Source organism: Lampetra planeri, chromosome 4 (genome assembly GCF_965212315.1).
Source record: "Lampetra planeri chromosome 4, kcLamPlan1.2.h2, whole genome shotgun sequence".
NCBI classification, from domain to species: Eukaryota; Metazoa; Chordata; class Hyperoartia; order Petromyzontiformes; family Petromyzontidae; genus Lampetra; species Lampetra planeri.
Genome location: NC_136110.1, coordinates 18,500,266 through 18,524,364, shown reverse-complemented (window position 1 = coordinate 18,524,364; position 24,099 = coordinate 18,500,266). Strand labels below are relative to the sequence as shown.

The 24,099-nt window shown below is 49.9% G+C and overlaps 1 protein-coding gene across 2 annotated transcripts in view; it reads right to left on the bottom strand.

Moving 5' to 3' along the window:
- The window catches only part of LOC144717766 (claspin-like), a 29,886-nt gene extending 8,873 nt beyond the window's left edge, over window positions 1-21,013 (bottom strand). Inside the window, exons 1-19 of one of the 2 annotated variants that reach the window (XM_078593395.1) lie at window positions 20,802-21,013; window positions 18,613-18,766; window positions 17,897-18,046; window positions 17,378-17,658; window positions 16,571-16,714; window positions 15,044-15,115; window positions 14,230-14,317; window positions 13,040-13,142; window positions 12,127-12,652; window positions 9,858-9,981; window positions 8,574-8,747; window positions 7,520-7,722; window positions 6,892-6,949; window positions 6,275-6,341; window positions 5,226-5,287; window positions 3,963-4,171; window positions 3,255-3,418; window positions 2,101-2,865; window positions 386-446 (exon numbers count right to left, since the gene is read on the bottom strand). In XM_078593395.1, coding sequence (XP_078449521.1) covers window positions 386-446; window positions 2,101-2,865; window positions 3,255-3,418; window positions 3,963-4,171; window positions 5,226-5,287; window positions 6,275-6,341; window positions 6,892-6,949; window positions 7,520-7,722; window positions 8,574-8,747; window positions 9,858-9,981; window positions 12,127-12,652; window positions 13,040-13,142; window positions 14,230-14,317; window positions 15,044-15,115; window positions 16,571-16,714; window positions 17,378-17,658; window positions 17,897-18,046; window positions 18,613-18,766; window positions 20,802-20,834 — 3,438 coding nt within the window. In that variant the 5' untranslated portion in view covers window positions 20,835-21,013. The remainder of the gene's footprint in view (window positions 1-385; window positions 447-2,100; window positions 2,866-3,254; window positions 3,419-3,962; window positions 4,172-5,225; window positions 5,288-6,274; window positions 6,342-6,891; window positions 6,950-7,519; window positions 7,723-8,573; window positions 8,748-9,857; window positions 9,982-12,126; window positions 12,653-13,039; window positions 13,143-14,229; window positions 14,318-15,043; window positions 15,116-16,570; window positions 16,715-17,377; window positions 17,659-17,896; window positions 18,047-18,612; window positions 18,767-20,801) is intronic. The other variant, XM_078593396.1, reaches the window with a different exon arrangement.
- Window positions 21,014-24,099: the final 3,086 nt, after the last annotated feature.

Genomic DNA, 24,099 nt, shown 5'->3' with positions numbered 1-24,099 from the left:
GTTTGCTTGCCGACGTGTTTGCCCTCACGGGGTCACCGGGCCGTTGACCCCCAACGAGTGCGGAGCAGCTGATAATTATAATTAAACCAGCATTCGTAGACACAGTGCAAATGAGCACGGTTAATCTGCCCCACGGATAATTGAGAGCCAACTGTATATGATACTCTATTCGTGTAGTTCATGGTGACTGGGCCTAGACCACCAAATCCACTACACTTTAGCACTTGGTTAAATCACGGTTGATGAATAAACTTAAGAGTTGGAGACAGGATGTCGGCAGGGCCAGCCCAGTGCTCTGAACCTGACGTCACGTAAACGCGCCAGGCAGCAGAGGGCACCGCCGCCGTCTCCACCTTGCGGGACACTCGCGAGTTGGGCCACTCACCTCCTCACTGAGGGCCTCGTCGTCTGTCAGAACATCAAAGACTCCTTTGTCTTCATCTTCGCTGCAGAATGCCAGGAGGGGGATCACAGGGCAGAATGAAGAAAATAGAAACGCTTTAGAAAATGGACTAAACACCGCGGTGTTTCAGGAGGAGACTTTTCATAATTCTACAAACCATGTGAGCGTGATTTTGATAAAATTGTCGCGGTGAATGGAACATGCATGGCCTTTCACAGCGGGGTGCAGGGCCTGGTGCAATTCACACTGCGTAGCCCCCCCAACACCTTCAAACTAAAACACGAAGTACCACGTCTGACACCGTGATGTTGACGCGCAGGGTACGGGGCCCAGGGTGGTCGCCGCCCCGATTTGCTATCCCCGAGGGACAGCTCAAGGGGACATGGTATTGCCAGATAATGGCAAACATATCATGTGATCAAAGATGCACATTAGAAGAGTAGCGAGGTGCTACCAATATTTTTGTCCAGGGGGTTGTACAGACAGGACCATTTGAATAATTAAGTTGCTATATGGTGACAGCTTGTATCAGGGTTGTTAAACGACCACTAACCGCTCGTATTTTCAATTACTGGTTCCAAGAGTTATAAACCAGCAACCATTTCCTATGGAAAGTTAGGAATGAATATACCGATTGGTATACGTACGAATGAAATGGCGCATGCAAATGTTTGGCCAACGGCCAGCCTAATTAAGTCTCCGTGTGGCGAGTTCATTTCTCATGGGTACAGGGTAAAAGTGTAATGGTGCAGCGCTGCAATATCCCGCTCACGGCATTGGTGGCGAGTGAGCTCTGGAAGGTGTCTGCTCTATTCTTCCACGCTGATAAGACGTGTTTTTAAGAGGTTACATAGTTTGCAAAAGAAGTTCAACATTCATATATATACATGTGCGCGTACCCCGGCTTTACATAGATGGTGGTATGTAAGATGTTTTAACTGCCACGTTGGGAGACTGAATCGGACCACTACCTCTGGATTGCAAGTCCAGGGAGATAACTATTGTTTCACCACGGCAGATCACTTTCGAGTCTCAGCAGGAAGGTCAACATGTGCGTTTATTACTCTGGGCATTTGTATATGCGTGGCAAACTAGAAACTGGGTGTTCACCAGGTTTTTTTGCATTCGGTTACCGGCATCGCAAATACATATTTTAACAATCGTAAACTCGATAGACCATGGGCAATGATAATTGGTTCTTTACCCTTCTATCTGGCAACAAAACTGACACCTTTTTTTTACAAGGAGTCATGTTTGCATAGACCACAATACCTGCAGTCATAATGAAAACAAAAAACATAACTCTGATAATGTATGCAGTCCTTGAAGTTGATTGGTCCACACCCGAGACAGCTTTCCTTAGAGCCTAGTCTCACATGGGTTGGACCAGATGACGCCAAAAGGCGCACAACTCAAAGACAATGCACCATCAGAGTATGAGAGCTCGGGGTGAAGCATTTACAGCCATTGGTTAATTAGCGCTGAACCTCACGCAGGTCAGAGACCTGTAAAATATGTTCGTACCCGTGGCACAATATCCTGTATACATACCCCTCTAGCTATGGCTGTTAGTCAATTCCACCTACTCCGGTCTACCAGCGATCCCGAAAATATTCAGTGAGACCTTAAGCCCTGGTTACAACATTGCCTGTAGCAAGACGTGCTGGGTGCGTTCACGGGTGCTGTGAGATACTGACCCAATGTGGTCCGGCCGGGCCTGGGTCGAGCGATCGCCTACGCGCTGAGCCATTGCACGGTTTCCCCTCCTGTCTTGCGACTCTGCTCCCGCGATTGGGTCTTGAGATTCAAAATTCCCAGAGCATAGCCCGAGGAGCTCGTCCATATCGGAGTTAATTCTGGCTTTTGGCGTTGGGACCTGGGACTCAAACTTGCCAGAGCAGAGCCCCACGAGCTCATCCATGTCTGATGTATTTCTTGGCGTTGGATCCTGAGACTCAAACTTGCCAGAGCAGAGCCCTACGAGATCATCCTTGTCCGAGTTCTTTCTTGGCCTTGGGTTCTGAGACTCAAACTTGCCAGAGCAGAGCCCTACTAGCTCATCCATATCAGAGTTCTTTCTTGGCCTTGGGTCCTGAGACTCAAACTTGCCAGAGCAGAGCCCTACTAGCTCATCCATATCAGAGTTCTTTCTTGGCCTTGGGTCCTGAGACTCAAACTTGCCAGAGCAGAGTCCAACAAGTTCATCCATGTCCGAGTTCTTTCTTTGTCTTGCCGTTGAGTGCTGAGACTCAAACTTGCCAGAGCACAGACCAACCAGCTCATCCATTTCAGAGCTGTTTCTCTTCCTTGGAGTTGGATTTTTAGGCTCAAACTTGCCCGAGCACATGCCAACGAGCTCGTCCATGTCCGAGTGCATCGCGTTCTCCTCCAGGCTCAACAGGTTGAGCTTCCGTTTGGACGACACAATCTTGTGCGCTTTGCTGCGCCCCACGTTAAGGTACCTGGCACATGGGAACAGCACGGACGCTGTTAACACAGCGCAGCCGAAAGTAACGCTGCACGTTAACGCGACTACACGTGTTACTGGTGCTGTGTTTCTGTGCTGTTGCACGTTGTTTTGTGTTTGTTCCGGCGTGCGTATGTGTTTAACTCGAGCTCCGAGTTCCGTGTTGCGTGCGCGTCTCTCTTGTGGATGGTGCAGCGAGGCCGTCATAGGTGCTCATCTCGACTTGCCCCAACAGTATGTATGGCCATACGCGACGTGCAGTGCGCGTGTATCTCGTCGTGCAATTTGTGACGCAACAAGTGGCGGCAACGCGTACTCCTCAAATGTGCGCTTCGACGCGGAGTACGCGTTGCCACCGACGGCAGAGTACGCGTTGTCACCGACCCGTCGGCATCCAGCAGCTGGCTCTGGCTCTCCTCTCCCAGCGAGAAGCGGAACTCGGAGTCCGTGGGGAGGGACGTGGGGCTGCCCGGGCGCTCGGGGGAAGGCTGGTACAGGTCCTCCGAGTCCTCCATGCGCAGGGATGTCTCGGACAGCTTGCCGGTGCTCTGCTGGGGCGGCACGGCGCGAGTGCGCGACGGGGAACGCAGCCCTGCGTGAGAGGCTCGCTGCAAACAGAATGGAACTTAAATTCTACAGTGACCCAGCCCCAAGTTCAAGAGAGCGATGGTAAACTAATATAACTTATATCCACTTTGGCACAGAAGACGAGTCTCTCTAATTATTTTATTCCATGCATCTCCTTGTCATATCTCTCTCTGTGCCTGTCACTTCAAACATTTCCTGCTCCACATGGCCTGATGCTTATTATCGACAGACACATCACGATGCGTGCAGTGATAGGCATAAGATGTATGGAGAAAGAGGCAGGAGATGTGTAAACTGAGCGGGAGATGCACTGTGGAGACAGGTGGAGTCAAACACGGCACGGAGATGAAAAAAGATGTGGAGACACAGCACAGCAGATGTGTGGGGCGGGAGAGAGCAGGGACACAGCACAAAAGACGCGTGGGCGTGCACAGAATCGGCGAGATCGGAGGCGACGCGACGGTGACACCACGGCGGAGCAAGCGGAGGCATAGTGGCACTCACGAGGGCAGAGTAGCCGGAGAAATGTGCCGGGGCGAACTGGCTCATGGGCGAGAATGGCGAGGGCGTGCGCTGCACCGGCACGCTCGGCGTGCGGCTGCGGCTCAGCGGGGGCTGGTACGGCGGGATGGAGGACGCCAGAAGTTCGAAGCTGCTGTTGTGGCTCTCGTCCTTTTGCAGAGACGGGCGGGAGCTCGAGCCCTCGTCTGCACCTGCACGCCACAAGCAGAGGCATACTTACACCCTTGTATGTAGGTATATGTATGTTGAACTTCTTTCGCACGGTACGTAGCCAACCATGCTAATTGGAGGTGCGGGGGAAGGACAGCAAACTAAACAGAGTTCTGAAGAAATTAGTTTTGTAGGAAAGGAAAGGACGTAACTAGTCACAAGTTGGGACAGACGAACTTCTCCATCCTGTACCCAAACTAAACTGAGCTACACAGCTCTTTTTCAGAAGCGACCAGGCTATCACAAATGATAGCTCAACAAAATACCGATAATGGAACGGCACATTGATAATTACAAGTTCATGGGCTGCACGGAAATCTAGCAGCTTCCTACTGCGTATTATTGAGATGATCTAATGTCATGATTCACTTGAAATGAAAGTCGATTAATCAAGTCATTATCCCCGAGAGGGCCAATTTAGCGTAAGGCAGGCAACTGTGACCACCATTCCTCACCTCTGGTGATGGGAAGGTGGGCCCACAGCAGTCTGAGACTCATGGCATCATATACCCCACTGCCATGCTCCCAAAGCACCTTCATTTGATTTCTTGAGAGAAGAGCCACTCTCTGCTGTGCCCATAGCGCAGTGCACAGATGCACGCAAAGAACAAATGTACGTGCACACGCATATGTACGCACGTACACTGCAAGTCATGCCTTATCCCTCGCACTGCTCCACTTTGGAATTCACCTCCAACATCTCCTTCCACAAGCTCTTATAACCATGCTAAATTCAGTAAGGGTGTTATAACTATCTATTGCAACTCTAAGAGTACTGTTTGTTGCTGACCGCTGAATGTTTTGGACCTTTGTGCTTATTTTCAGCAACCATGACAAAAAAACAACCCAAACCGCACATACAGATGCACAAAGACAACAAAGATCTTCCATACAGCCTGAACAGACTGTTAGGGTATGTGCTGTTAGCGAGCACACAGATGCACGCACATACACAGGGCACAACACGAGTCCGTGGCCGCACAAAGGAGTCGCTGTGTTCACAGATTCACACGCCGCGTTCAATGGGAGACTCACAGAGCTCGTCGTCCGAGTTGTGCTTGAGCTGCACGGGCGTGCACGCCCTCCCCGCGGACCGCCTGAGGACGTGGGTGTGGGGGGCAGAGTGCAGAAGAGGGGGGTGCCAGGGAGAAGCGAGCACGTTACCCAAAAGTTAAGGGATGTGCCAACATCAAGAAGAGTGCCTGGGCTTGGGCCAGGATTCATCAGTAGAGGCGATGGTGGCCCAGCCTGGTGATGGAACCGCAGGCATAATAATCAAAGTACTGTAAGTAATATGCCCCGTATAGTCTTAACAGATTTTTGAGGCAAGTGCTGTTAGCGAGCACCTTTGAAGGCCACCATGGCACACGAGGTTGGTGGGTGGCAAGCACCATGCCCGACCGCCTTTGTCTGTCCAATAGCAATATTGACACATCATACCAGGTATTAATTTGAGGCTGAGTCGATCTAGGGGAGGCACAGCACTCGTTCAGAAAATCGTCGCTGGTGTTGGGTTTGAGTGGGAATCAAACCACTACACAACCGCTCTAACGCACACACATACGTATATGAAATATATTCACATCCTGTAGAGTACATCTGTATTTGTAAATGTAATATATGTACACGTGTATTATTTTTTAACGTAGACAAGCAACCCGCTAATTCGCCCCTCCAGCCAGCCAGCAAACACATTCCTGCGGAGGGAGTTGGTAGGAACGTTGGAATACTCGGTCAATGGCCAGGGTCAACGACGGCGTGGTGTATTCCGCAAATATGCCCGACTGTGAGGGCGGGCACAAGCCGGCGTGAGTAGGTTAAACGTTGAGTTTTATAAGGGCACCACGGGGTGACCAGCCCCTCCCCATCCAGCCCCACCCCTCCCACCCCCCACCCAGCCCCTCCCCACCCAGCCCCTCCCCGTCGTGCCATAAGAGAGAAGGTGTAAGCGAACTGTCGTCAGAGTTCAACCCGGGAAGATTGTTGTGTGCAAGTTCTCTGTGTGGAGACCATGTGATGAAACTGCGGTCTCGTCTCATTCCACGCGGGCTCGCAACGTCGGCAGTGCAGAAGGCGACACTCACTCTGGCCGCGTGTCCGTCGAGTGGTCGAAGAGCACCATGGTGGCCTCCGACATGCCCAGATGAGCAGCTGGTGAGACGCAAACACAGCCACCACATAGGAGTTGGCACAATTAACCAACCGCCAGCAGCAACACCGCCACAACGCACCTCCTATTAGCACGGCTGGCTATGTACGGTGCGAAAGAAGTTCAACATTCTGTTCTATAACGCTGCGTGTCATTTTCATAACGCGAATTGGATATAACATGATGAATGCATTAGGAAACACAATTTTATAATGCGGATACGAATTGGATATAATGCGATTGAGTGAACGGAACGTCACACGAGTAGGAATAAGCAGTTGTGTGGCTAGCTGCCTCAGCGTAGCTTTGCGCAAGGCGGGATGCTGCTGGATGCTTCTAGATGCTACACACGCCTCAGTCTTTGATCAACCTGCGTACGCATCTCACGTATTATCGCGCACTGTGCTTTAACCTATATTATATTATTTATTATAGCAGAATTTTTCCACAATAAAGCGTCCTTCAGGAACGCAACAACCACCGCGTTACAGGAGAATAGACTGTACATGCACAATAAGGAAACGACAGCGAGCAGCGGCTGCGACGACGTACCTTTACACTTCTCATCTTTCGCAGGGGAAGTCTCGTCCTCCTCCTCGTCATCATCCTCCTCAAAGCAGCGGGGGAACAAACGAGGGATTAAGCATCTGTGCACTTATCTTGATAGCATGAGTTGGTGAAATGTCTGTCTGTGAGCAAGATTGTATGCGTACAATGCGGCATCAGTGGATGAAAAATTATCAGAGGAAGGTGAACAGCCAGCGAATGAAAATATTGATGCAAATGCATCAAGTCATTCAACAAACTTTAAATATGACAAGTTCCTTGTACTCCAAGCAATCACAATTCTGAAATGTCCTCTTTGATCACTTGGTTTCCATTTGGGCTGAGGTCTCCTGTCCCGTAACGGGTCTCACGTGATATAAATTACTTGCAATTCAAATATGCAAATTAATTAAAATCTTAAATTTCTAATCAGCATCTGAATTACACATCTCAAAGTAATCAGTAATATGTATCTAAATGAGACACGGCTAAGAATTGGCAATTTGAATGCAGATCACATTACTCCAGGAATTTTAATGTATTTTGCCCATCTCCGAGTCTTTACAAATCACAGACTGGTACGTGACCTCTGGCCCCACTGACCAACATCTCCGGTGGTCCCCATGTCCGCTACCTCGTCTGGGCCCTCATCGTCAGGACCTCCGCTGTCCGCGTCCGATTCCTCGTCCGTCAGCTCCTCGTCGCCGTCCTCCTCCTCCTCCTGGAAGCCCTCCTCGTTGTCCAGCTCGTACGCTTCCAAGCGCTTCTGCCGCTCCTCCAAGCGGCGCAGCCTCATTGCCTCCTGCAGGCGAGCCTTAAGCGATAGCAGCTTGGCGCCTGCGCGGCCCGGACGGTGAGAGGCGAGGGTACGCTCAGCCACGGAAGAGTGGGTGCGTAGCGGCACAAGACAAGAGGTCACCCCCGTGTTGTCTTCTAAGCCAAATTATATGCATGGGGTCGGCTGCTCAGATTTTATTTCTCCATGGACTTACGCTGTGCTTTCTTCTCCAGTCACATCCACTACCCGTACATGGAGACCCATAGACACACATACACTTACATGATCCGTAGACTTAAATAGAGTGCCATAGACTTACATAGACAGTCACAGACTCGCATACATTTACAGGATCCATACTCACACTTACATGAGCCATAGATAGAGACCCATTCTTACACACACTTATGTTCTGTACACCTATATATAGACCCATACATTTACAGAGATATTTACACTTGCAGAGATTTAAGTAGAAATCCACAGACTTACAACTTCTTCTAAGCAAAAATGTTATCGCATAGGGTCAGGTGCTCGAATTTTCTCTCTACATGAGCTTCTTCCGTGCCAAGTGTCACATCAGTCATCTTACATCTAATTTCCACCGCTTTCTCCCATCTCACCCTCGGTCTCCCTCTACTCCTGTTCCGCACCGGTGGCATCTACACACAGCCATTTAAAATGGCCACGAGGCCTACCATTCCAAAGAGACGGGCCTCACATTGCCTATGGCCATACAAAAGGGCTGTATAAAGCCCGTGGGTTTAGATTCCTTACTTGATGTAGGGCACCACTTCCCACTTGCCCCCACCAACACGCACGAGCACACATAGAATCCCGTAGCCGCAAGGGGAGCGGTGCTATCTCGCGAGCGGGACGCTCCCCGTGGCGGGCCACGCGAGGAGCTCACCCGGCTTCTCGAGGGCATCCCCGACAGTGACGGTGAGGACCTCCTGCAGGAGCTGCTGCTTGCCGTCAGCTCCCGTCTCCTTGCGCGTGACGCGGATCTCCACGGGGCCGCGCGGTCTCATGGGGGACTTCCTCGTCGCGTGCTTCAGGAAGCGCTCCTTCAGATCGTTCAAGCCTGCAAACACGCACAGACAAAGACACACAGACACATTCAATCAAAGACACTAACAATTATATATGTGCATGAAATTGCTCCAACATGGCACACCAGAGGCCAATGCCATGCCCGGTTGCCTGTGTCTCTCCAGTGCTGATGTTAACACAGAATCAGAATCTTTATTTAGACTGGCGAAATCCGATGAGCTGCAAAGCAATTTTTCACAGATGTCCAGTCGGGGGGGGGGGGGCGGGGGGGGGGGGTCAGAAAGTTACCGTAACAATACAAAAACACAATAGGAGTGCAAAATCTAGAAGCTATTAGATTTTTTCTCAGGAGCGACTTCGCCACAAATGATAGCTCAACGAAGTGGCTTATCACGTGGACATTTATAGAAGCCAAATAATGTTAAAAGTCTAAAACGCATGTTTCTAAATATGGAGGGAAAAACTGGAGGATTCAGATAAAAAATCCACGTGACCACGAAGGATTGGGATCAAACCCCCGACCTCCTGCATACCAGGTTGAGGAAGATAACATCACGCTTTACTGTACCAGGTACTCATTTAAGGTTTAGTAAACCTAGGGGAGGCCCAGAACCGGTTCAGATATTCACCACTTCTATTTGTCCTGAGCGGAAATCAAACTCGGTTGGCGGGTCGGAGTGCAGTGCGCTAACCACTACACCACCGCTACCCAACAAACTACAGGAATACCTTGCACTGGTTAGGGACCAGAGCACGGACGAATTCAAAGACTGAATGAAAAAGATGCCGTGTGGCGCGAACGTCGTGGAAGATTGGATGTAATCGGACGAAAGAGAAAAGCACGTGGACGGACATAAAAAATGTGGTTATAATTGAAAACGGCCGAAAGAGCGAAGCGACAAAAGTCAAGTGGACGAAACTCAAGGTATCGCTGTACCGCAAACACGACCACATACACACTCCACCAAGCCCTGCACATGCCGTGGGGAGATCACACCACTCGCTGCTCTACGTCATGACCCGTAAATACGCGACACGTTGAACCGGGCTCTCCTATAACTCAAGTAATCGATCACTCCATTATCAGTTCAATTGCTCGACTCAATGGATAACACAAAAATAGTTGGGCGTTGGCACTCACCCTGGTTGGGCGTGGGCTCCTCCAGGTCGATGAAGGTGCCTGCGGCGGCGCGGAGAAGCGTGGGCCGCACGGACAGATCGACACCCAGGCCCTGCAGCCGCAGCAGCCTAGCGCGCACGCGGCTCTGAGCACCGAGCACGGCGCAAGCAGCAACAGCAGGAGAAACGCACGGAGAGAATCGGCACGCAGAGACGTGAGACACAACACAGCACGGGACACGTTACACACACATAGCAACATATCTACTGCAAATTTCGATTTAAAGCTTTCGTGACTGCAGGGATTCATCTTCTTGGTTCTTTCGTGACTTTACCGAAAGAACCAAGAAGATGATATCTACTGCAAGTTACACTTGAGCACAACAAAGTGAAGAAAGTGGTTTCTGGCTCAAATGAGCATTGAGGCAGTGTTCATCTCCCGTTTACAGCCTTATTCAAGTGGTTTAAATTCCACATTCCTATGGCAAGGACGTGTCTATCCACATGACAGTGACTGTTGAATCCCCCTCAAAGTGATACTCTTTTAATTGACCCTGGACGGACGATGAATTGAGTTAACCTGCCAATAGCAACCGTCCAAACTTGCAACCTTCCGATTGCAAGTCGCCCAATCGTATTGCCGAGCCACCTGGCTGGATAACACATCCAGAACGCTCAGACAAAATGAACGCGGGCGCACACTGAGAAAAGTGACAGAATGAGCACGGGGATTTACCTCGGGTCTTGCTATTAAAACTGCACAGGTGGGGGCCCTGACCTTACTGAATTGTGGTTGGGAGATTATATTCTTAGGTTTTTTCGGTAAAGTCACGTAGGTAAAACATTAAAATTAATAAAAGTAAAATAAAATAAAAATCACAACGTTTCGGAGGCAACACAATGTGCTGTTTCATTCAGACTCTGTCGCCTAGACGGACCTGGTTTTCACCTGAGGACGGCTGCTTGCGTTGTGGCCGAAACGTCGTGAGAATTATTTTATTGTGTTTTATTTTTATTATTTTATTACTTCCCTTCTACGTGACTTTACCGAAAGAACCAAAAAGACAACTAAACATGGTAAACCTGTGATATTTGTCTCTCAAATAAGATTGGCCAAATAAGTGTAGTTAAATCCTTTTTGCATGGTTAATCACATCTTTCCAATGATTACTCAGTTTGTAACCATCATCACGGTTGAAATTATGTCTGTGTTTGTATATTTGTATGGCTTCGTGTACAAACCTTTGATGGTAGCCAGGAGGTTTGCAGAGAACCTTGATCTCGGAAAAGACAATTTCATGAGAGCCCACCGAGTTGTAGCAATGATCGGCAACGGCCGAAGAATCAGTTCTGCCGTGTTTCAGCCGTTGCCGATCATTGCTACAACTCGGTGGGCTCTCATGAAATTGTCTTTTCCGAGACCAAGGTTCTCTGCAAACCTCCTGGCTACCATCAAAGGTTTGTACATGAAGCCATACAAATATACAAACACAGACATAATTTCAACCGTGATGATGGTTACAAACTGAGTAATCATTGGAGAGATGTGATTAACCATGCAAAAAGGATTTAACTACACTTATTTGGCCAATCTTATTTGAGAGACAACTTTTACAGGTTTACCATGTTTAGTTGTTTCTCCTTTTCACACTATTGTTAGGTAGGCCAGGTTGAGTCACAAACCGTGCCTCTCCATAACAAGGGCTCACCCTCTTATGCCTCACCTTACCATATGAATAGGGAGTGTGCTGTACTTGGCCCTTCCCCCCCTCTCCAACCATTATATAAGCGGAGTGGTAGCTCCTGCAATCTCTCATTTACTTGATACAGCTGTCGTGGCTGTGACGGTTCCACCTGAAGACGGAAGCTTGTGTTGCCTCCGAAACGTCGTGATTTTTTTTTTATTTTTATTAATTTTAATGTTTTACCTACGTGATTTTACCGAAAAAACCTAAGAATATGAATCCTTGCAGTCACGAAAGCTTAAAATCTAGAAGGTTGGATGATTCTTACAGGGCCCTCCCAAAGCTTAAGCAGAGGGTGGCATCGGATGATGGTTGTTGGTTGGCGATGGTGGTTGGGTGGGGTTTCTGGGATAGTGATAATTTTTGTCTGGTTGCAACGCCAATCTTTTTCTTAAAACTTTGCAAATGCCAGCTGACATTTTTGGATAATTTCAGGGAGACCCCATTTTTCAATTTTACAAGCCATCAAAAACGAGTCTAACTATTGCCACAGCTCGACTCATCCCATCGGCAATTAAATTAACGGGCAGGTTTAAAGGGACTGACCTGTGGGCTCCTTGGTGCATTGGCGAGCTCTGGCGCTGCCGAAACCTTCGGGGCATCCATGGCGGTCGCCTCGTGAAACACCGTCTGCCGATCGTCGCAGGGCTGCGCCGGTTCAGGAGAAGGCCGATCTTTCCCGTCCGGTGCCTCCGTTCTTCCTTCAGGACTCGTCGTTCCACTTGCTTTCTCCGCTCCATCGAGAAGCCCCCCCTCCTCATCAGGATGTTCCTCTGACCCTGGGGCTGGCGGTGCTGTGCTCTCCCTCCCGTCATCGTCTCCATCGCCGCTCCTTCCGGCGGTCCTCTCGGATTCGCGTGTCATCTCCGCCCCGTCGCCCTCGCTCAGGAGTCTTTGGCAGGTAACAGCAGCGTCGGCCGCTCCTGTCTCTCCGACTACTCCTCCCTGCGCCGCAGCGGAACTCCCAGCTTGCAGGTCACATGCATCCTCAGGCGCAAGGGCGCTCTGCTGGGTAGTGGACGATTGGGGGACGCCCTGACCGCTCAGCAAATCCGCCTGGTACTTGGTGGACCTGTAGATATCATGCACACTCAATGTTAATGTTAACACCTCCTCCACTCGTTAAGAGGCTGGGGCTGCGCCCAGAGCCAAGAGGTGCCGGGTAATTTGTGGGTAATATTGCAGCATTGGGGTGTTTGGCCAACACCAGTAAACATTGTGTGTATTTAGCTATGTGAGGTAACCAGAGCACCTGGAGGTAACCGACGCAGAAGAGGGGGAGAACACACAAGCTCGACACAGAAAGGCGCCCAAGTCGGGAATCGAACCCAGGCACTTCTTGCTGTAAAGCACGAGCGTTACCACTGTGCCACCACCCTGCCGGTGGTGATCCGAGACGTTTGATGTTTTGGTGCATCATAAATGTGAGTAGCTGTTGCTGTTGTCGTTGTGATCGTACTTGAGCAGGCTCATGGCGTCTCCTGCGGGAAGCTGGCGGCGCTTGAAGAAGTCGTGGACGGATCTCGGCTCGGGGAGGTGGTAGGGCAGCGACATGTTCGACTCTGCAGACCGCACCGCCACGCACCGCACACAATGAGTCCACACACTTGGAATTCACACCATGCTTATGACACAAGGGCTGTTACGAAGGCACTTTGGTAATGTCGGCGTTAGATTTACACATTTCTAACTTACGTTCTCACAGAATCCTATAGACTTACATCGAGACCCACAGACTCGCAGAGACCCATATTCGCAGAGACCCATAGTAAGTACATTTCGTATTTGCGCAAGTATTATCGCACGACTTTAATGATGAAGACACTGTTTATGCCTTGTAAGCTTTACAGAAAATGTCCGACTTGGCTATCCTACACCTCCAATTAGCACAGTTGGCTACGTACGGTGCAAAAGACATTCAGCATACATACACACATGATGATTAGTGTAAATGTAATAGTATGCAAGGTGCTATGGGGGAATTCAACAACACCCAACATGTCCTGCCAATGACCAATTTCATCACAGATCAAAAGCTAAGCATATTTGAGCCTGGATAGTGCTTGAATGGGCGACCACCACCCCAAGCAGAACATGGCTTGTTAGCCTGTGGGGCTACGTGGTGGGCAGCAGAGGGTCGTGCAGAAAATATTTAGGACTGTACTATGATCCCACATCTATGCTTCACCAAACCTCACTGACCAACATAGGGGAAGTACGGGCAAATTACCTCAATGACCTGCACAGCATAGGGAGGCCTTCATCCAGCAGGTCATTGACAAAAAGACCTGTACATGTGCATGTTATGGTTAGGGTTGGATCTTGTTCGCTAGGGCTAGGGTTAGAATTGGATCTGGTTGACTAGAGGTATGGTTAGAGTTGAATGTGGTCGACTAGGGTAATGGATAGGGTTGGCTCTGGTTGGCTAGGGTTAGGGTGATTGTTAGTGTTGGATATGGTTGAATACAGTTGTGGTTAGGGTTGTATCTGGTTAGCTCGAGTTATGGTTAGGGATGGATCTTGTTGGCTAGGGTTATGAGAGGTTCTCGTTGGCCAGTGTGCTATGCTGCCTAACAATAAATCCCTGCCCCTTTTGCCACGTGCGGCCTTTACGCTCGTGTCGTTTTCCCACACCCTGTTGCCGCTCACCGCGGATGATGCGCTGGCTCTCGCTGTGCAGCTGCTGTATCGCTGCTCGCCCCGCCTTCGCCGCCTTCCGCTCCACGCGGCCCTTGTTCTGCAGAAGCATCGTCACAACGACGACGACAAGAACTTTCACACATTTTCATTTGGGCTCTGCCGCTGGTGCATGATGAGCACGTTTGGCTACGTACGGTGCGAAAGAAGTTCAACATACATACATACATAGCCTGCACTTGAGGGTGATGACTACCACTACGTTACGTGGTCTTTTACCTTCACTCTATAGTAGAGCAGCACGAAATCAACAATCCTTGCTCAGCCAGGTGCCCCTATAAGTGGCCGAGCCCTGGAGCGTCCTGGCTGCGCGTACAGAGCTTCCCATAACATTGCAGCCCCTGTGCCTCCCCAACTTTGCTCCACCAAACCACTTCACCTACAGTGGTGAATTGATGGTCCCAGCGTGGTCAACATTGACCACCACACAAAAAGCCACGTTAAAATTTGGTTTTGCACGCGCTTAATTTGGCCAATATCCTGCACTGAGAAATAAAATATCGGTTTGACTGTCGTGCGACAAACATCACTCTCATTAGCAGAGTGAATGGGAAGTGTTCCCTCTGCTGTATATGTACCAGAGGTCACTTGATGACATCTGAAGTAGCTCTGTGATATCCGCTTCCGTGTGCTGTTCTCCAAGATGAAGGGTTGTGTTGCTCTGCGAGATCCGAACGGATTCTTCATCTCGTGACGTGATGCCGAGAGCACAATCAAGATAGAATTGTGGGAAAAAACTAAATCAAACTGAAAGAAACCCCTTCACCTGTTTGCTCTTCTTGAGGAAGGCTTCTTCTTCATCATCATCGTCCTGATGAGCCCCAGAGACCGCCCGGCTCTGATGCACACACAGACATGTACAAAGTTGAAGAATGCCCCGCGTAGCCCACACAGACTGTTCAGGCAAGTACCGTGAGCGAGCAGCTGCTCTGGCCACCAGGGTGGTATCAAGGTGGCCGGATGTGATTCCAGCTACATCACATACAAGACAAAGATCCCTCGTATAGCCTCAACCGAATTTTGGGTCAAGTGCTGTTAGCGACCACCTATGAAGGCCAACACGGCACAAGAGGGGGTGGGTGGCCAGCACCACAACCAACCAGCTTTTTCTCTCCAGTGCCCATGCTCATACACCGCACCACGTACTCATTTATGACTGAGTACCTGGTGTGGTGTATGAGGCATATGCCTCTGGAAAGCATCCATTTGAAAGAAGGTTTAAATGTTATAACTTTTTCAGTGATAAGTAATTATTTTGTTTTAAACAACTTTTACAATAATTTGCTGAATGAATATTATGGCATCCATGGGGAATGGAGAGTGCCGGCTAATCAAATATTCCGGTTATCTGAGAGTTATCTTATGGTTCACGTAAAACGTTTCAAGAAAGAAACTAAGCCTACATTTTAACTATGAGAAAACAAATAATATACTCCTTCACAGAGGTGCTCAACAGTCAGTTGTGGAGCATTTAAAGTTGATTTGAGACAAGCAGTGGGGCAGTTCAGAGTACAGTAGACAGTCACGATACAGTACAAGTGTAAAGACAGTACGGAGCATAGAGGGACAGTAGGGTTCCCCGGGACCGTGGTTACTAATGGACGTGCTAATGATGATTGATAGGACAAGCGTTGACAGGGTCACGTGAGGGGCAGCACGGGATCCAAAAGTGTAATAAGAGCGGAGATTGACAGAGCCAGGTGCGGTCAGCGAGAGTTCTGGAATAGGGGCGTGGGCCGGGTCGTGCGAGGGATAAGAGCCGGCGCGAACCGGACCTGGGGTCTGTTGGTGTGGGGAATCTCCGTCGTCGTTGTCGCCTTGGAACGGGTCGTCTCCATCGTCTTCGAGTTGTCTTGAGACTAGAGCTATGTTGTCTCAGAATAGAGTCGTCTAACTACCCAAGTGTATATAGTCACTCGTGGTGACTCGTTGAGGACATAAAGACAAGACGGTGTCTCTGAGAGCTACATTACACAAGTGCAACGTGATCACAATGACAGATGTTTACAATGTAGACTTTCGATAGCGACACCACTCAGCAGCGTCCTGAAACAGGTCTATGAGAAGCGCACGGCAAGATGCTGTATGGCTCACGGAATTTTTCTGGATACGGGAAGGAAGATTTGTATCGCAATCTATGAAAGATGCTGGTTAATAGAGCATACCGGACGGTAAAGTGCCGGATAACAGAGGTTCTACTGTAATTCACTTTTGCGCCTGGCCCACGAATCCCGAATTTGTCCTCTGCACCTATCCCGTCATCGGTAGGTCTCACGTTGGCACCGACACCCACCTTTTGAGCCTTCTTCTTCATGGAGCTCTTGATGGCCTCCAATGACTCCTCCTCCTCCTCATCGCTCCCCAACTCCCCCAGGTCTCCGCCCATGCCGAATTTGTGCGTGAAGAGGTCGTCCTCATCGCTATCCTCTCCTTCGCTCTGCCACGTCAATGAAGAAACAACAGTTTTCGGCCCTCAGGTTTATTTTTATTTTGATAAATGCTCTTCAACGAAGGCTGAAAGCCTTAATGTATTAGCTCTATCTTCTGTCTCTCTGCAAATGTAATTAAAATTTTAACGTCATGATGCAATTTGAGACTTACCGAATATAAAGTCGGCCAAATTGATTAAAAGGTTTCCCAAACCCTGGTAATAAAATCACAGTGCTAAATAGAAAAGCCTTGCAGGCAAGGCCAATTACGTCACAAGCCACGAGATGTTATCCCATTTTGTGGCTCGAAGGGAACGTTATTTATAATTAAATACTTCCGAGGACAAGTGCACATTGGACAGCATCACAGAAGCCATTCAGATGCATTCATTTTCTTTTATGGTATCTGATGAGCTAATTAAATCTCCATCAGGAACTCTCACAACAAACAGTGTAACATTACAATGTAAGGGAATACAATATGGCAATACAGAATTACTTTCAAGTTACTTGTACTGCTCTGCAAGAGATCCTAATGGTGTCTTCATCTCAGGCACGACTCCCACAGCAGGATTGAGGTAATATTCGGGAAATTGATTTAAAAAAGTAGAAAAACATCGAGAGAAAAAAACACGCACATGGCAGCATCATCCCAGATCTACGTCACTCACTGGGAGCTGCCTTCTCTCCCTCTCCCGTCCGCGATCAGATGCGGCTGGGTCCAGACCCGGTTTTCTCCCTTTGGGTTTCTCCCTCGTGCCGTCGTTAGTGAGCGATTCTGGAGACGAGAGCTCTTGACGTTCCTCCTCCCCGACCCCACTGGGAGCGCCAGGGGAGCGTAGGGCGAACCCCCCCTCCGCTCCGTTCTCCTCCGTGCCGCTCTCATCCGCGCTGTCCAGGGCCACACGGATCCGGCGCGGCCTTTGTCGATCGCTCTCCTCGCCCCGAGTGTCTGAACGCAGGCACGTGGGTGTGGAGAGGAGCATGGAGGTGACGTGTGGCCACATGGTTGTGGATAAAAAAAATAAAGAGAGACATCCCAGGGTACATGAAACATAGGATTTATCTAAATAGTCAACCAATGTTTATCATATCTGCCATAGCACAGTATGTTGACAAGTGGTGCCTCGGCGGTGGTGACAGTGGCGTAGATGGTGGAGTTCGTAATCAATGATGAAGCCATGTCTGACCTTCATCGCTGCCCGACGCTGCGTCAGCGTTGGGGTAATCGGCGCTCGGTGCCTCCTCGCCGTCACTATCGCTCTCCTGCAGGATGGCACGGCAACCCCGAGGCTTCCTTGGCCCCACACCCTCCTCGTCCTCATCACCAGAGTCACCACCTGCACAAGACACGTCCAAACATCCATGATGGCACCGCGATGCCACAGCTCCCTCACAGGAGACCTACACTGGCGAGCGACCCCGAGTATTAACACACACTCTCATGAGGTGGCCCAAATGGCTCACAGAGCGCTGCGCTCGCACCGTTGAGGTTCTGGTTTCGAGTACAGGTTTAAGCCATCTGTGATTATTCTAAAAATATCAAAAGCAATACATTTTATATGAAACGATAAATAAACTACTGAAACTACCAGAAATTGCAAGCCAATTCTGGAATGCATAATCCAATGCTACAGAAGTTACTGTGCAGTACAGTATTAAACTGGCGAGTCACATTTCCACGCCGTATGGAGATGCAACAAACAAAGTCAGCATTGCTTTGCGTGCTGTTCAAGTTTTTTGTTTCAGGAATGAATTCAATTTTTATTTCCAGGTCCCCAAATTAAACCTTATAATATGCAGGGCATGGTATATCTGCCCACGTTATTTTGAAGACACACTGCACTCATGCACCAGAGACCTCCAACGAGGGAGTATTTCTGACAGCTGCGGTGCTGGTTCATACCTGCAGCACTAGTGAGGACGTGGGCGCGTTGAGTGACACCAGGAGATGGCACGAGAGACGCAGTGAGCGGGACGCGAGAGCCCTCATGACACTGAGCGTCCAACATGACCCCGCTGGACTCGGAATCCATCTCCACCGAGGTTACGGGGTCGGTCTGAGATGCAACACAGACAACACCATCTGCAATACCACCCCCACCATAAACATCAACAGCCCATAAATAACAACATCACCACTATCAGCACAAAAATACACTGCCACCATCACCACCATTAACAACAAACACCACTATCAGGACCCCCTCCATGAGCCCGGACTTTTATTTACTTCCTGTTTTTTTACCAGGTAAGGCCACTGAGCTATGCAGCTCATTTTCAGAAGCGACCTAGCCACAAATGACAGCTCAACCAAGTCACTTATCACGCAGAAATGTATAGCACAGTGGCGGCTCCTGCAAAATCTCTCAGGGGGGGCAAATGTCTGGATGATTGATAAGGATAAGGTCCACCCATGCAATGGATACATTAACAGCTTAAGCATGTAAAGGCAACTTCACTTCTTTAATATTAATGAAAAATAAAGTGACTCTTACAATACATCTTGTTTGTTTCTATACTCACTATTAAAACAAACCACTCAAATTTATTTTATTAAAGATTCCACTAGGTGGCGACAAATTATATTGTTGGATGAAACGTGCTTACGTATGATGACGTAAGCACGTATGATGACGTAAGCACGTTAGGGCGAGCCCTCCCGGAAGCCATAGAGAATGCATTGCAGCACCCCCGTTCGAAAAAAAACATCTTTGAATGTAAGTCTATGGGACCACTCGGGGAGATTCTCAGCTGGAGGGAAATCGCCCAAAAAGAGGCGGTACTCCACAGAACGTAGCATGACACTGATTGGACTATATCCAGAGGCACAGTGACGGCTAGCGTGACTCTGTGGTTGAATGACATTGGTGGTGCGTCGCCCAATCGCCCTAATGAAGAAACCGCCCCTGGTATAGCAGCCAAATATTTTAAACGCATGTTGATTCTAAATGTGGGGGGAGGAAAACCGGAGGAACCGCAGAAAATCCACGCAACCACGGGGGAAAGAGAGAAAGAGAAGATGCAAACTCCACATATACAGTAGGCGTCAGGGTCGTAATCGAACCCACGACCTCCTGTATACCAGGCGAGATAGTTAATATATCACCACCGTGGCGATATGGTCAGGACAGAGCTCATGGAATTGACCATCCATCTACTCCTTATCGCGAGAGGTCCTAACGTGCGGGTCACAATAGCCAGTGGCCGTGACTTGCATCGCGCGGGTGCTGGGAATTGTCCGACACTGACGGGTGATGAAGGGCACACGTGTGGTGGCACCATTTTGTGTTGAGGTGATGTCAATATTCATAATCCACTGTAGAGAAACTGTAGTCAGACATCTTTAAGTGGCAGTAGTGTTTAAGGACGCCGCACATTATTTGAAGGCACAGAGAGGCTTTAAGGCAGCGATCTTCACGACATTTTCAGAGGGGAGGGGGGGCCACTATCGCCGATAAGACATCACCAGTGTGAGGGCCGTCACATCATTGTTGGGTTTGACAGCAGCACGACGCGATGGCCTTCTGTTTGTTCGCGGTCAGCAGGCCCAGAGGGCAAACAGGACGAACTCTAGGGGAAAGAGAGGCGTGATCGCCACTAACAATCACTCTGCTCGCCAAACCACAGGAACTCGCACACCGTTACCACCCCGCCACAACCACCACTCATCGCCAACACGAAGCCACGCGGTTGTTTTCGCTGGAGTTTCTCACCCTGGTTCACCAAAATAACCTTGAATCACCACCACCACCAGCCACTCACCCCTCCATTATTACCACTCACCACCAAACTCACAACGCAACCTTTCAGTCACGCACTCACCACCCAGCAGACCCGGGGGTAAAATGTATTTGCTATTACAACACATTTGTGACTGAAAATAGTTACATCATTCATTACCAATGTCAACAATACCTATTGTAAGAACTCGCAAATCACCACCCAATCTCGACCACGCATCACACTCACCACCCAGTCTCTCAGCAGCTCACCACCCCCTCACCACCAGCGACACAACCCCAACCCCATTGTAATTGACAATCAAAAAGCCACCAGAGGCCCGCCACCAAGCTCCCGTTTTGCCTCACGCACCGGCCCATCGCGGAGGTCCGATTGCAGCTTCATCGCGGCGAGTCACCGCGCGTCCCTCGAGACTTTTGGGCGCGAGTCTCTCTGCTTTGCCTCTTGAGTCCCCGCCGTGTGTGTTGTGCTGTGTGTGCTGTATGTGTTGTGTGTGCTCTGTGTGTTGTGTTGTGGTGGATCTTGTGCGCGGGTTGAGAGACGCTCACACTTTGGAATTTGGCGCGAACCCGCAGCGCGCATGCGCAGAGCGAAACTTGACGTCATCAACAAAAACGAGGGAAAAACGGCGACACCCCCCACCCCCCAACGAGTCGGAACTCGGCGGCCATCGTGATCAGGTCAACATTATTTCGCTTACAGCGTCTTCGCTTGAACTGAAGAAAAAAATAACAGCACGCCCCCTGGGCGGACGTGGGCTGCCATCGTTATGACCGGCGATAAACCCCCGGCGACGCCGATCACAAACACTCGGGAATTGTGTCGGTAAGCTTTCTCGGCTCTCGGCAGCCATCTTGGTTAGGGCACAGTGGTGTTGGTGGGGGGTGCACGGGGGCTGTTTCCGGCGTGGCTGTGACGTCACTTCCGTCGGCTGAGCCCGTTCAAACGACGCGGGACGCCACCCGGGTGAGGAGGGTGCCGTGCGGCTCTCTGCTGCACCACGCGTAGCCAACAGAGCCGGTCTGTGGGTCTCTTGGATGTCTCTGTGAGTCTCTGGGTGTCTCTGTGGGTCTAAGGGTGTCTCTGTGGGTCTCTGGGTGTCTCTGTGGGTCTCTGGGTGTCTCTGGGTGTCTGGGTGTCTCTGTAGGTCTCTGGGTGGCTGGGTGTCTCTGTGGGTCTCTGGGTGTCTGTAGGTCTCTGGGTGTTTCTGTGGGTCTTTGGGTGTGTGGGGTCTCTAGGTGTCTGGGTGTCTCTGTGGGTCTAATGGTGTCTCTGTGGGTCTCTGGGTGTCTGGGTGTCTTTGTGGGTCTCTAGGTGTCTGGGTGTGTGGGGTCTCTAGGTGTCTGGGTGTCTCTGTGGGTCTCGAGGTGTCTGGGTCTCGAGGTTGTCTATGGGTGTCTCTGTTTATATATGTGGGTCTCGAGGTCTCTCGGCGTCTATGGGTATCTCTGTGGGTCTGGGCGTCTGGCAATCTCTTGTATGTATGTACTATGTACGTACGGTACGCTGGACTCGCTGAGAATCACAGCAGCAGTAGCAACAGCAGCATCGCCCTCCATCACCTACTGCGATGATAACTCGGCAGGACCCTCCTGAGAGGAGAGGAGAGCCTTTGGACTCCGTGAGCCTTTCCCCGGGGTACACAAAGCGGCGTTCCGCCTGTAGCCGCGACGGAATCCGCGGTCCGTGCGCGGCTTGTTTTGGTGTGAAAAACTTCTTCGTAAAGGGGATTTGTAAACGCAATACATTAGTGAGACTTGATTGATGTTGAGAGTTCTTGTTGTATGTATGTATGTTGAACTTCTTTCGCACCGTACGCAGCCAACCGTGCTAATCGGAGGTGCGTGGGAGGGACGAGCTAAACACAAAAAGCAGTCATGAAGTAATGAGTTTTCAATCGAGATGATTGACAAGTGCAACTATTGCCGCCGTGCACCATCCACGGCTTCTCTCTCCTCACTCGCCCGCACGCCGTCAGTCGCCTCCTCGTCACTCTGCTATCGCTACTACTACTACTGCTGGACATCTGTGAAAAAGAGCTGCATAGCTCATCGGATTCCTCCAGTCTAAATAAATATCATGCTTATGAACTTCACTTGTTGATTCATCCTGCCGTGTTGACTGCTCGGTCTACCAGACACTGACCGCGACGTCTCATGCATATCGTGTTGAACCATCAGCACACACTGCAGCTCACAAGAACTCACCCACTCACAACATTTGCAGTTAACAAATCACCCACTCACTGCAGTTCACAACCACTCACCACACTGCAGTTCACAATAACTCACCACACTGCAATTCACACTAACTCACCCACCCACTCACCACATTGCAGTTCACAACAACTCACCCACTCACCACTGTAGTTCACACCAACTCACCCACCCACTCACCACTGCAGGTCACAACAACTCACCCACCCATTCACCACGCTGCAGGTCACACCAACTCACCCACCCACTCACCACTGCAGGTCACAACAACTCACCCACCCATTCACCACGCTGCAGGTCACACCAACTCACCCACCCACTCACCACTGCAGGTCACAACAACTCACCCACGCACCCGCCATGCTGCAGGTCACCCCACTTCTCTTTCTGCTTCTTTCCTCGCACCGCTCCACCTCGCTAACCCCCACTCCGAGCATCTCATTTCCCCAAGTGTTTAAACCCTTCCTCGCTTCGACACGCGTTACACTCCAATGTACGTATTACAACTTTAATCGTGCTGTTTGTTGCTGACCGCTTAACGTTTCGGGCCTGTGGTCACAGTGCGATCAAACAAAGCAAGTGAAAGCTACAATTCAATGTATTTGTTTTTAAAAACGCGGGCTCTGGGCTCCTGTCTTTCCCCCCCCCCCATTCTCAAATGAAAATCCAATCTCGGGATAATGTTTTGGTTACTCTCAACGCTCAGCGTCTGCGACGTGAATTAGTGACGTGCTTGGCGCGCGAGTTTTTGTTCACTCCAGTACCGATTGAGGTCCCTCCCTACCCCACGCCATATAGGATCGTGGGGATTGTGCCATACTTCACGCCGGTCAGCGCGAGTTGGTGAAGACGGGAAGCGTAGACCCGGCAAAAAGTGGAGTACAATAGATTTGTCTGCACTGCCCGCTGCGTAGCTCCATCCAAGCCACGTCCAGGTTTAAACCCTGCCCAGCTTCCTAGATCTGATCTGATGAGCGCACTGCACTCGTGCACCTGATGATCTGAGTTTGATTCCTGACCACAGCTCATCAGTGGCGAGTGATATCTGAACCAATCCTGGGACTCCTTTTCACAAGCTTGTAACAAGTGGAATTACACACCCCATGACCGACACGGCGTGCGGAGGCCTTCATCCAGCGGCGGATTGACAATGGGATGTGATGAGATCGGATGCATTCCGAGTAAATCAATTGGTAATTTTCCTTTTGAGCATCGTCCATTTTGCTTGGCTGTCACGGTTTTGTCTCTTTCCCTGTGTTGATGGTGGTGCTAATGATGGTGACGTTACAATGATGCTCGGGGGTTGGCAACCAAAACAACAACAAGAAGTGCCATTGTTTTCCAATTCGGTAAAAGAAACTCAATATTTGAAGAGCCGCAATGCATGTCAATTGCATCATGAAGCAGTCCTTAAAGAGCCGCATGTGGTTCCG